The following is a 13,953-nucleotide window of genomic DNA, read 5'->3' on the forward strand; positions in this document are numbered from 1 at the left end:
AGTAAATTTTGATTTTAAAGTTTTGTTGAAATTATTGAACTGGTAGTAGGGTATTAGTTGGTAATTTGGAAACCAAAAAATTTGTAAATAAATCATACGAATTATGTTTGGATGAAATTTTATTATTTTCAATAATGCAGGGCTAAGTCGAATTTTTGTGTTGGTGCTACGCTTGTGCGTGGCAAGGTAAGGTGAAGGTGAGTGGTAGAGAAAAATAACCAATTGACAGACGGACAGACTAGTGTCAGGTTTGGGGGCACTGTAAGGTAAATAGGAGTCAGCACAGTGCCCATGGTGCAGTGCAAGTTGCACTGCAGAGGGAGGGTAGACTCCACCTGGCAGGACAGGCCTTCACCTTTTTCTGCCCCTCATGCTTTCGCCTCTATAACTTTGCCCCTCACGTCTATTTATATCTTTTTCAGCTTTTCTTTCATCCTTTTTTTTTTCATCATGCAGGTATGAACCCCAATTTTGTTCATGTGGCTGCGGGTGAGGTCGGTGGTGCAATACCCCGCCCAAGACGACGAGCTAGCCTGGGCCCGCAAGCATACCTGCTTGCCGCCGCTCCTCACCACCCAAACAGTCAGCCACGTAACAATGGCGCCCAACGTGGAGCAAAATGCTGAAAAGAAAAAAAATAGAAAAAAAAAATAAATAAAATATCACAGATATAATCTAAAATCTAGATAGGATCTAAAATAAAATGTCACTGGTAATAGAAAAGATGAAATAAAAGGATTAAATAAAATAAAATATCACAGATAGCAGAACCATAAAAAAATCTAAAAAATAAAATATCACAGATGGCAAAAAAAACGTATAAAAAAGAATATCAAGGATCAAATAGTCAAGTAGGTAAAATAAATAAATAAATAAAAATAAAAAAAACTAAATAAATGCGAAAATAATCAAATAAATAAAAAGGTAAAAAAAAAATGAATAAAAATAACTTAATAATATAATCACATACGTCAATAAATTAATAAATACAATACGTCGATAAATAAATAAATAACATAGAACGAGAGTACTAGCACTACAAAAAACATTAAACTATTTTGCAAAAATGTCTTTAGCGTGGTATACGCCGATCTTTTTCCCATTGCTGTCGCCAAGCTCGTACATTGAATTACCTATAGAATTAAGTACGATACACTTTACTTGTTTCGGAGCTAGCTTGGCGTTGTAGTTATCGACCTGGGAACTTTGCTTAAAGTTTCGGCGATATACCACTTGTCCAATTTGAAACTTAACATCCCTACTCCTAGTGTCATATACCTTTTGGCTTCTTTCATGGGCCAGCTTCAGCTCTTTCATAATTTTGTTCCTAATTAGTTGCAGTTTATCACCTGAGGCCTCTACCTCGCAATCCACATCCTTCACCGCTGCCAGCTTTCGGTATAGCTCATATGATGCAGCATGCTGTATCATAGGCATACCGAAAGTGGCGTAGTACGGCGACATGTTGATTGCTGCATGTGTAACGCTGCGGAGTGCAAATGCGGCATCACTGACGCATTTGTCCCAATTTTTCTGATTCTCTTTTATAAATGATCTAATGATCTGTAGGACAGATCGGTTTACCCTCTCCGCAGCGTTACCCTGAGGTGAATAAAAGGCCGTTTTCACATGTTTTGTGCCATATTTCTCTAAAAAGTTACCGAACATCTCAGAAACAAACTGCTTTCCGTTGTCCGAATGTACATATTCGGGCACGCCAAAAACATGAAAAACATCCTTTTCCAAAAACTTGACTACCTCAGCTGAAGTCGCCCTTTTCATGGGTTTTAAGAACACGAACTTTGAAAAATGATCTAAACATACAAAGACATACACATTACCATCACTAGAACGTGGATAGGGACCCATAAAATCAATGAAAAGACGCTGCAAAGGTCGCTCTGTGAGCTCTTGCTTTCCCATCATGGGTTGTTTAAACACGTTTTGAGTTTTGTTAGTTTTGCAGGTTTCGCAGTATTTTACATGGGCGCATACGTCGGTGACCATTCCTGGCCAATAATATTTTTGACGTAGTCGGGACAGTGTCTTGTGGATGCCACCATGGCCAGCGGACGGTGAGCTATGAGACGACTCTACCAGTCCCGGTCGCAATTCCGACGGTACCCAGAGTTTCCAGGTCTGGTCCGCTAGAAGGTCCATCCCCTCTGTCGAATTGCGTCCTTTTGTAAACGTAACCGTCCGATAAACACAAATCCGGTAACTTGTCTTTGTTCTCGGTCACCGTCGTTTTCAACTTCGTATACTCCTCCGACTCGAAGCACGGTGACTCGAGACATACGTCGATGGCCACCAGCAGCACCAGCAACGTCCCCACCACCAAATTCCAAGGAGGGTCGAATCAGCGAATTTTTTTTTCACATTTTTTTTCTTATCGTTTTTATCATTTTTTTATTATCACTGCCTGAAATTGTCTTTATACATTGTTAATTCCTGGATGCTACACATAATTGAAATTATTTTATTTTTTTGCTACATACACTGGGCTTGCATATCTTTTCGCTTAACATAAGCACATTTTTTTTTAAACAGGTTCCCGATACCTTTTTTGTGACTCTCATTGGTTTTTTTTTTTTTTGCAGTGTCCAAAAAATTGTTCACTCACTTTTATATCCAAAAGCACTTTTCAAGCAAACACTTTTGTTGGATGTCAATTATAAATGTTTTGATCTTCCTTTTTCTAACATTTTTTTCGGCCGCGTAATTTTGAGACCCACTCGACGCCCGCTACCGCGAGTGAGTGAGCGTGGAGTCGGTTGCAAAATTCCATTGAACCTTACTTAGGCAATGAACGTATGGTATTTGTACGAATAGGAAGAGACGTATGCATGTAAACTTTTCCTCCCTCACAGGTCCCCCACGGCTTGAAGGCGCCTACAATGCTGATGTGCTGAGATCAGGTGAGTGAGAAAACAAAAAAAAAAAAAAAAAAAAAAAAAAAACAAAAAAAAACGATCATATGCTCCTCGTTACATATATACGTATGCAAGCATTGACCTATATATATGCCTATGTACATAATGCCTTAGCCTAGGTCAGGAATTTGCATTAATTTTAGCTGCTTTGGCTACTTTATTTTATATATATACATACCGATAGATCTTTCTGCGGTTTATTAGAAGGAAAGATATGAAAATGATTTTTTTGTAGAAGCAAAGTATCTTCCTAATACGGAATACATTAGGGGGTGACGAGTTATACACAGCCTCCAATATCGTTCACATAATTTTGTTTGAATTCGACTATTTTTTTGTTTTTTTGCTTCCAGCTGGATAATTTTTTTTGAATTATGGTTGACAAGTTATTTGAAGATGTCAAGCTCTTGTTTAAATAGATATATTGTATTGCTAAATAGAATTGTTAAAATACTGTATTAGCCTTTGTTTGCGATAATTTTTTCTTACACGTAGATTTAAGACTAGTGGTTAGGGTATCATCTATTTATTTTGTTTGCAACTTTAAAATTGAATAAAATAATGTTTATAACGTTGGCAAATTTGAATGGTTGAAGCTAAATTTATTTCGGTAATGGAAGGCTAACTTTTCAACTCTTTGGTGTGGGTGTTGTTCCAGGTAAGAAGAGGGGAAGTGGGGGGACAATGACGTGAAGGACCCTTAGACAGACGAACTTGAGTCAGGTCTTGGGGGCGCCGTAAAATTAGAGGAGTCAGCACGGCGCCCATGGCTTTGCGTAAGATACGCGAAGAGGGTGTGTAGACTCCCCTGACTCTGGACGGGCCTTCTTTCCTTTTTTTTCTTCCATTTTCCACTTTCCCTCTATTTATGTATTCACCTCTAGGCATGAACCACTTTTTTTGTTGAGATAACTGCGGGTAAGGCAGGTGTGCAAAACCCCACCCCATCCGACGAGCTAGCAGGGGCTTGCAACCATGCCACATGCCACCTCCGCCTTACCACTAAAAGTCAGTATACGTAACAATGGCGCCCAACGACAATAGCCCGATCACCTTTTTAGTTTTTGTCTTTCCATATTTTTTTGTTTTTTTTTTTTGCAAATCATTTTTAAATTTGTAGTTTGCTTTGCAGTTTTTCATTCTCCATTAATCCTTCAAGTTCCGCTTTTATTTTTGTTTTCTTTCCAATATTTGCGTCCAGTTTTTAGCTCTTGTATTTCCAACGATAATAGCCCGATCCTCTTTTTATCTCCAACCTTTTTCAACTAACTTTATTTTTCACTATTCCTTAATTTTCCCACTTTTATTTCAGATTTCCTGTTTTTTTTTTTATCCTATGTTCCTTTCAAACCCAATCCTTATTTCCGTCTTTTGACAGAACAGAGACAGTCATGATGGCAACGCCGATTGGGTTCACCTGATCGACAAGTGTCATCATGACCAGAGGATAGGGATTAGCTGAGTGTCCATGTCAGGGTTCCTTTGTTGAACTTCAACAGCTCAACAAAGTGGTAACTGGTATGACACTTAGCTAGAGACGGACTTAGGTAGGAGATCGTGGCGAGCTGTTCAAGCTACCTTACCGGGAGTCCAGCACTGCCGGTAAGTGAGGTTTACAGCCGTCGCCACGATATTTAGGAGTAGGAGGTGTGGCATCCACGCTTAGGAACAAGTTCTTGAACGTGAAGTGCCACACTTCCACGGACAGCACGATTGACCAGATTTCAAATACATAGAGACGGACTAACCACTTTCGATGAACCTTCGCCAAGGCAGCACCACGGACACCAATACAAATACATTAAATTTCATTTCTTAACTTTTTAGTTCGAAGTCAAAATTAAATATTTTTGAAGTTTCGAAGTTATAAACTATTTTTGTTTTTTTATGTTTTTACGGATTATTTTCGTATTAGGATTGTTTCCAAACATTTTTTTGAAATTGTGTTTTAAAATTTTTGGGTTTGGAGTAATCCACTACAAATACAACCACTAACAAAGTGCCTGGATAATAAGAAACTTTTTCTTATTTTTATTTAATTTTAAGATTTTTACTATTTTGGGTTCATAGAAGGGTTAGAGTAGTACCGTTGTTTTTTTTTTTTTTTTGTTCTTGAATTCGGAAGCATTTTCTCTATTTATATTTTTTTTTTATTTGTTTCCTTCAAACTTTTGTATCGTAGTTTACCAACGTGAATTTGAATATTTTTTGGTTTCAACTACATATACCCCCGGTTATTTTTTTTTCGGCTTTGGGGTAATTTTTATAGGTCTGCCTACTGGACATATAAGGCATAAAATTTAATCCTTTTATACATATACACTAATTGAATTACATACACATACACACTAACATATTACTTTTATACATATAAACTGAATTTTTTGGTATCTTTATATTATTTACTATTTTTTTGAATCACATTACCTGGTTGTTTTATATTTACTTAAGCCTATTTCGATCTGCAAATATACACAGATTGTTCTTATTGAAATTAATTCTTTGGGTCACATTTTTAAATTTTCCTTCTTTTTTCCATTTGAGTTGAACGTCGGTGGGTACTCGCAGTTTGGGATATCGTGCCCGTGGATACATTAGGGCGTCCGGGGCAAAATTTTTAGTCCATTCGTTTGTATTTTTCCAATTTTACTTGGGTTTACTTTTGTTTTTGGGTTTCCTTCAGACAGTGAATGTCTGACAAGGACGAGGAGGCCGAGAATCGTGTTGCAGGGGGATTAGGTATACTGAGCACTGCTAGACCAGTCACTAGGAGCGTTACGAGGGCCGCACTAGAAAACCAGATCGCTGGTTCGGTGTTCAATCAAATCGACACTGGTATTCCCAGGGCCGTCAACTTTGTGCCCACAGACTATTTCAATAGGTGCGCGTCGCGGATTTTCGGATCGTTTGGCCCTGAACGTCCGCTGAGGGTGTCTTTCGCGAACGGGGTGTCGTTCAACGACTCGGAAAATAGTTTAAATTTCTCGCAGAAAATCGATTTGGTGTGCCAAATGTCCGACAGCGAGAACGTGGGTGCACAGGGGGGCGATGTTCATTCGCGAAACGCACCAGCAGTAGTTCACGGTGGCCTAAATGCTCCTCGCACCGACGCCAGTGATCACGCAACCAATGTTGAACAGCTGAGCCGCATGATGGCGATGATGGCGCAACAACAAGATTTGGTGGTGCAAATGGCGGGTAAAGTGCGGAGCATCAAGACCAACGTCGATCATCTTGGTGGTCGCGTGGCAGAGATGGAGGCATCCAGTCACGCGGTGGGACATCGGTCCGCTGTGGCATCCACGCCCGAGCCTCAGAACCGTAGGGGGGAGCCTGCTACCCGCAATGGTATTCCGAGTGGCAGTCGGATTACTGAGCGAGATGGTAGTGACCCCCAAGGTGGAAAAAGTTAGATTTAGAAAAGTGGCACATCAAATTTGATGGGACCGATAAGGGTATAAGCGTCGAAAGCTTCATCTTTCGTGTTGAACGCATGCGGGAGCAACACAATATTTCCTACTTCCAGCTTTTCACGGACTTTCATAGTCTGGTTTCCGGCGGTGCCTTGAAGTGGTATTGGCAGGTCCTAGAGGACCATGCAGATGAGCCCGATTTCGGCTATTTCGAGCTGAAGGCCGAGATGCTAAGCCACTTCAAGTCTGCTGAGTCCGACTATGAAATAATCCGTGAAATAATGGAACGGAAACAGCAGCCCGCAGAAGCTGTCGACGACTTTTATAGCGAAGTCCACAACTTGACGTTCCGTTTGCGGAAGAGGATCCCTGAGAGGGAGTTGGTTGGCATCATCAGGGGCAACCCTGATAGGAAGCCTCAGCGCCCACCCCAATACCAATCCCAATCCCTACCCCAACACCAAACCACAGCCAATCCCAATAGTGTTCGTCCTTCTGTTAGTCCTGCGTCTAAGTCGACTGTCAACTCCTTTTGTGCATCACCCTTCCACTTGATGTTGTGTTTTTCGTGCGGTATGCCGGTGGATCACTTTGTGAAAAACCCGGCAGAAGCACAAAAACCAAATAAATGTTCGTCCTCGTTCCACAATATGGTCTGTTTTGCGTGTGGTAGTGATTCGTCCTTTTGTGTTTTTAAGCCCAAGCAGGGAAACCCGAGGCTGGCGGAGTTGACCGGGGACTCCAGCCAGGAGACAGGCAACCCGGAAACACTCAAGTAAAAATTTTGAGAAGAAGGGATACGGAAAACAGGGAAGAAGTGAATCAACCAAGAATAACACCGGAAAAGAAGGAGATTAAGAGTTTACACGAAAGAAAGAGTACGAAGAAGCAAGAAAAAGAATATTTTGTGATACAATAAATGCAAGTAGGAAAAACAGAAATTTTATGAAGATAGAGAAGATGAGGGAAAAGAGAAAGTATTTTAAAAGGTTGAAGAATAAAATAGTTGCAACAATTGTTACCGTGAAAGGAGATAACAGATTTTACGCCAAAACAAAGATAGGAGGTCATGAGGTTCTGGCTCTCTTGGACTCAGGGGCGAGTGCCAGCTGCTTAGGCAAAGACTCAGCTGCACTCCTTCGGGAAAGGAAGCCTCGATTGTGCCAATCAGGGGCCAAAATATCCGAACCGCGAACGGGGAGGAAACCGCCGTAGTAGGAGTAATAAAGTTACCGGTTGTGTGGGATAATTCGATGGAAGAATTAGAATTTTTGATAGTGCCAGGTCTACAACAACAAGTGTATTTAGGTATAGTCTTTTGGCAGGCATTCCGTATGAGTGTTGTGAGTAAAGGTTTGAATGGGAGTGTAAATGCTGCCAGTGTGGCGGAGCTTGTGCCCGCCGAGGGTGACCTCTCTTTTGACGCAATCCAACACGTTTTGACGACGGAGGTGGTAGACGAGAATCTGCCGGTCAAGCAACGCCATTATCCAATTTCGCGGGCCATACAAAAACTCATATACGCAGAGTTAGATCGAATGTTGGACATGGGAGTCATGCTGCATCATATGAGCTATACCGAAAGCTGGCAGCGGTGAAGGATGTGGATTGCGAGGTAGAGGCCTCAGGTGATAAACTGCAACTAATTAGGAACAAAATTATGAAAGAGCTGAAGTTGGCCCATGAAAGAAGCCAAAAGGTATATGACACTAGAAGTAGGGATGTTAAGTTTCAAATTGGACAAGTGGTATATCGCCGAAACTTTAAGCAAAGTTCCCAGGTCGATAACTACAACGCCAAGCTAGCTCCGAAACAAGTAAAGTGTATCGTAATTAATTCTATAGGTAATTCAATGTACGAGCTTGGCGACAGCAATGGGAAAAAGATCGGCGTATACCACGCTAAAGACATTTTTGCAAAATAGTTTAATGTTTTTTGTAGTGCTAGTACTCTCGTTCTATGTTATTTATTTATTTATCGACGTATTGTATTTATTAATTTATTGACGTATGTGATTATATTATTAAGTTATTTTTATTCATTTTTTTTTACCTTTTTATTTATTTGATTATTTTCGCATTTATTTAATTTTTTTTTTTTATTTATTTATTTATTTTACCTACTTGACTATTTGATCTGTGATATTCTTTTTTATACGTTTTTTTTTGCCATCCGTGATATTTTATTTTTTAGATTTTTTTATGGTTCTGCTATCTGTGATATTTTATTTTATTTAATCCTTTTATTTCATCTTTTCTATTACCAGTGACATTTTATTTTAGATCCTATCTAGATTTTAGATTATATCTGTGATATTTTATTTATTTTTTTTTTCTATTTTTTTATTTTCAACATTTTTATCCGTGATATTTAAAGATTAATTTTATCTTATTTTTTTTACCTTTTATCTGTGAGATAGTTGTAGTATGGTATAAGGAGTAGAAATAGCTCAGTACTTAGTCAGTAGATAAATGAAATACAGGCATTACGGTAGATACAGGCCCGGCATTGAGTCGTGGGTCGAGGCCACACGTTGGACGGGGGAAATGATACTCGCCAGGCCGCGCTGAAAACCTTTTACGCACACGCTCCATAATGCAGGCACCATCGGCGGTTGCGAGCCTGTAACCACAGCCTGTCTCCATACTGGCTTGAATGAGTGGCAGCGTGTATATGTGACTATGTGTTTAGGTGTCTTGTGTCCAGGTCCGTGCCTTGGCCGCAATGTTGCCATCAACATCATATTAACATAATGACATTAACATTGACAACATTGTACCGATAGTGAACACAATGTTGCAGCGGAAATAATACGTTGCGCTTGGCATCATGCTGTTATAACAAATAAAATGTCACCATACTGCTAACAACATAGCAACATTGATGAATGTCATGCACCTATGTGCTTGCTTTGTTCGGTATTCTGTATGGGGATGTGTATTAGTGCAAGGCTATGAGCGTGTGAATGCATCAGTGTGAGCGGTCAAGGCACGAACCAAGTGTATCTGTGTAGGTGTTCGTTTTGTGGAGCGGTAAGCGTGTGAATGTATGAGTGCATGATTGTATGAACATATGGATGAAAAATACGGGAAAGCCGAAAAGAAAGTTTGGCATGTATAGGTAGGAATTTTCCGTTTCTGAGTAACGTTCCCTGCCACGGCGGTAGCACAACGTTAGGCAACGGACAAAGTATTACTTTATCAGTGCCCAGTGTGAGTGAGTGTAGTTTAATAAAAGGTTTGTTACCCGAGAACTTTTCAAAGTTATAAGTTTGTTGTGCGCGCTTTTAATCGAGTGAAAAAAAAAAATAAGAAATAAAAAAAAAATCCTTTCAATGTGATGTTGGGTACGGTGCGCGCCGAATAGTATTCGCGAAACGTGAAAGGCAGTAAAGGATAAAGGCCAGGGATCTCCGGCCAAACACCAAGCAGTTTTTGACGCAAGGCAGCAGCAGAAGTTCCAGGTGAGTTTAATGGTTTTCTTTGCCCTTGATTTTTTTTTATCTTCCTCCAACTTGGCATGCCCCCACTGGGAAACTGGCTTCTATATAGCCAATTTTCCAAGTAAGCCAATAGCAAACTTGCATGCATGTATGCACGCCTACATACAGACATATGTATGTCGGTGAGTACACAATCATGCAGACAATAAATGTTATCACTCTCACCAGGCTTTTAAGCCTATAAATTCGTCAAAATTAATGTTTTTGTATTTTTTCCAGGGCACTTTTGGAAAGAACCCACTGGGCACACAATTGAAAGTTTCAGTCAGCGGCCTAAAGGCCAAATTGGCGGCATCCCGCCCAACAGCAAACACATCGTCTTTTTGAAATTGGCGACATCCCGCCCAACAAAAAAAAAAACAAAAAAAAAAATTCAGCATCATTTTGGTATTGGCGGCGTAACGCCAACAACAGTCATTACACCACTTTAATATAAACGGCACAAAACACATACCACAACCATATATTTTTATTTTTCATCGGCGGCGCAACGCCAAATACCAGCACGACCACTTATTTTCTATTGGCGACTGCAATTATTACCAGCGGCCACACTTAACTGCAACATTTTTGCGACGGCACACTCAACAACGAGGCAACGATCGCTACAAAAAAAAAAAGGTGTTAACAACTACCAAAACAACCAATCACTAACAATATCTACGTCCCGCCACTATAACACTCTCAAATGGTTAAAACTGGCAACATTGAAGGCATCAGCAGCTACCACCAACAAGAACAGCCAACACCATGAACTAAAATTGGAACCAAACAACGCACCCCAACAACGACACGGCACAATTGGTAATAGTAACAATATACTTTGGTGATAAAAGCAACAACAAACACCGGCTGCGAGACGAGCTTTTCCGGCGTTATTTATGTTATGGTATTATTTTAATCAAATAGATCGGTACATGTATGTATCTGGAAATACTGTCATAAGGGGGGCATAAATTTGGTAGGGAACAGGACACTCCATTTCCGGGGCTGAGCATTTCTTTCTCGCGCATATAAAGTCTGAGTTTTACTTAACTCCATATTTCAGGAGTTAATGGTGGCACTTCTGCCTCCATCACCTTTTTTGTCTTCGTTTCTTCATTTTCTTTTTTTTTTTTCTACTTCAATTTGACATTTAATTTTTCTTTGTATTTTTATATCTCCACTTTCTACCATATACACATTTTTCTTTTGCATATGGTTTCTGCTACCTATGGTAGCACCAAATTCGGATTTTCAAACTTTCGAATTTTTGCCATTTTTTTTTTTTTTTGTACTTACTTCTATTATTATTGGCAAAATCAATTGCAACATCCACCCGGAAGGTGTATATGCACAGTGTGCTTTCAGCACCAAGAACATTTTTTTTTGATTACACATTTTTGATTTTTAATTTTTGCGTTTTACCATCACGCGGGCCGCTTTGATACTACCAAAGCACTCATTATCAAAGATCACCAGCGAGTGATCTTCGCTGAGTGTTTGATGGTGGCTACCTTGAGTGTGGTCATATGTACATATGTATGTTTGAGTTTATCTTTTTTCAGCTACTCAACTGCAGCGGCGCCGTTGGATGAGAAGAGTAACTTGGTGAGTGTTTTGAGTGAAACATTAAAATTTATCAAAATACACCTGTTTAGTTGTATGTACATGTGTTAGCACAGATTCCTGCTCTTGCAAAAATAGAACAGGAATTAGCAAATCAGAAACATAAAAACAGATTGCAACGAACATATGTACATGCATGAAAAACGTCACAAACGTACATTTGTACTTACATACATACCTTTTGTTTTCATAAACATATAAATTCTTTTGCTTTGATGACCTACTTTTGCGTTGTACATATTTGATCTTATGTTTACTTGAGCGGTTGCGGTAGGTCAGAGATTAGGGTACTTGGATTTTTTTTTATTCGCCCTCTTATTTTGTTTCATTTTAATTGAATTTGTAATTTTAGGATTTAGAATTAGCTCCTAGTAATAATATGGCATTAGGGTGGCCCTAAAAGTTTAATTTTTTTTTATTTGAGTCCAGACACTTTGTCTATTAGCCATAAGTATCTTGTATTGTATGGAATTTGAAATTTATCTACTTCTTCCTGCATTCCCATGAATTTGTAATGTTAGCTAGTAATAAGGTTCAGTATTATATTTGAGCATTTTTTTTTTTACTTTGAGTAAATAGAAGCTTTAAAAATTAAGCCTTTTGGAATTCTTGGCAAATTATTTGTAGTAAATTTTGATTTTAAAGTTTTGTTGAAATTATTGAACTGGTAGTAGGGTATTAGTTGGTAATTTGGAAACCAAAAATTTTGTAAATAAATCATAAGAATTATGTTTGGATGAAATTTTAATATTTTCAATAATGCAGGGCTAAGTCGAATTTTGGTGTTGGTGCTGCGCTTGTGCGTGGCAAGGTAAGGTGAAGGTGAGTGGTAGAGAAAAATAACCAATTGACAGACGGACAGACTAGTGTCAGGTTTGGGGGCACTGTAAGGTAAATAGGAGTCAGCACAGTGCCCACGGTGCAGTGCAAGTTGCACTGCAGAGGGAGGGTAGACTCCACCTGACAGGACAGGCCTTCACCTTTTTCTGCCCCTCATGCTTTCCCCTCTATAACTTTGCCCCTCACGTCTATTTATATCTTCTTCAGCTTTTCTTTCATCCTTTTTTTTTTCATCATGCAGGTATGAACCCCAATTTTGTTCATGTGGCTGCGGGTGAGGTCGGTGGTGCAATACCCCGCCCAAGACGACGAGCTAGCCTGGGCCCGCAAGCATACCTGCTTGCCGCCGCTCCTCACCTCCCAAACAGTCAGCCACGTAACATGTCTTGGCTAGATACGTGGTGATACAGGTGCCGCTAGGAAGATATTCTCGAATTTGAGAGGTAGGGTTAGCCACAAAGCCTTCCAGATCGATGGATATTTTGCTAGTCAGGCTAGTACAATCTCAGAATCTGACCATAACAATGTGTTGCATGCTTGTAAGTCGAGCTGTTTTCGAACAGTTGAAGCCAGTTTGGCGAGTAGGACTGCACCACCTAACTCAAAGCGGGGTAAGCTTACACTTTTTATGGGGGCAACTTTGCCTTTCGCAACCAAAAGAGAAGATTTTATTTGGTTGCCCACATGTTTGCGGATGTAAATCGCTGCCCAATATGCTTTTTCCGGGTTCTATACCCGTGGATTTGGGTATCTTGCCCTGGAACGACATTAACCCAACGAGAGATTTCGATGTGGCAGATGGCTGGCAGATTTTCTGCGAAATGTTGCCCTTTTGATAATGTTCCGGGCTTGGCGCTTTCATCCCATTCACTGCCATCCAGCCAGATTTCTTGGAGAAGCATCTTGGCTTGGATAATAACTGGCGACAGCCATCCTGCCGGGTCAAAAAGTTTTGCAACAGAAGATAAAAATTTGTCGCTTTGTGACCGCATTTTGTGCCTGTTCCGGCAGAATGGTGTATGAAAATTTATCCATGAGCGCGTTCCATCGAATGCCAAGAGTTTTGGTATTGGACGAGCTCTCAAATTTCAAGAAGTTGGAGTCTAGAAGATCCTCCTTCGGAAGCTGTTCTAATATTGCCGGGTGATTAGCCGTTAATTTCTTTAGTATGAAACCAGCTGATTTTAAAGCTTTTATTACTTGAACGAGTGAATCAGTAACGTTATCAATGATATGACTTCCTGATAGGATATCGTCGACATATGTTTGCGTCTTGAGGATTGTTGCAGCTAAGGGGAGTGTCGCTTTCGTGTCATCGGATACTTGATGCAACGTACGAATAGCGAGATATGGTGCACAATTGACGCCGAATGTAACCGTTTTTAGATTGAATTCGCTAACATTGGAGTTGGCCGATTCGCGAAATAGGATTCGCTGAAAATCTTTGTCGTCCTCGTGTATGAGGATCTGATGGTACCTTTTTGCAATGTCTCTATTGAACACATACTTATGCATGCGCCACTGTAGAATTAGTACCATGAGATCTGGTTGGAGAGTTGGACCAGTGTATAAAACAACATTCAGGGATTTGCCCGACCTGAGGCGTTGAAAACCACACGAACTTTGGTGGTGACCTTATCTGGTTTGACTACCGTAT

The 13,953-nt window shown here is 40.0% G+C and overlaps 1 protein-coding gene across 1 annotated transcript in view; it reads right to left on the minus strand.

The window, feature by feature from the left end:
* Window positions 1–238: 238 nt before the first annotated feature.
* Window positions 239–13,953, minus strand: part of LOC137240175 (protoheme IX farnesyltransferase, mitochondrial-like) — a 367,290-nt gene continuing 353,575 nt past the window's right edge. The window contains exon 4 of the mRNA XM_067766114.1: window positions 239–622. Within this exon, the coding sequence (XP_067622215.1) occupies window positions 408–622 (215 nt within the window). The 3' untranslated portion in view covers window positions 239–407. The remainder of the gene's footprint in view (window positions 623–13,953) is intronic.

This window comes from Eurosta solidaginis, chromosome 2, assembly GCF_040869045.1.
Source record: "Eurosta solidaginis isolate ZX-2024a chromosome 2, ASM4086904v1, whole genome shotgun sequence".
NCBI lineage: Eukaryota > Metazoa > Arthropoda > Insecta > Diptera > Tephritidae > Eurosta > Eurosta solidaginis.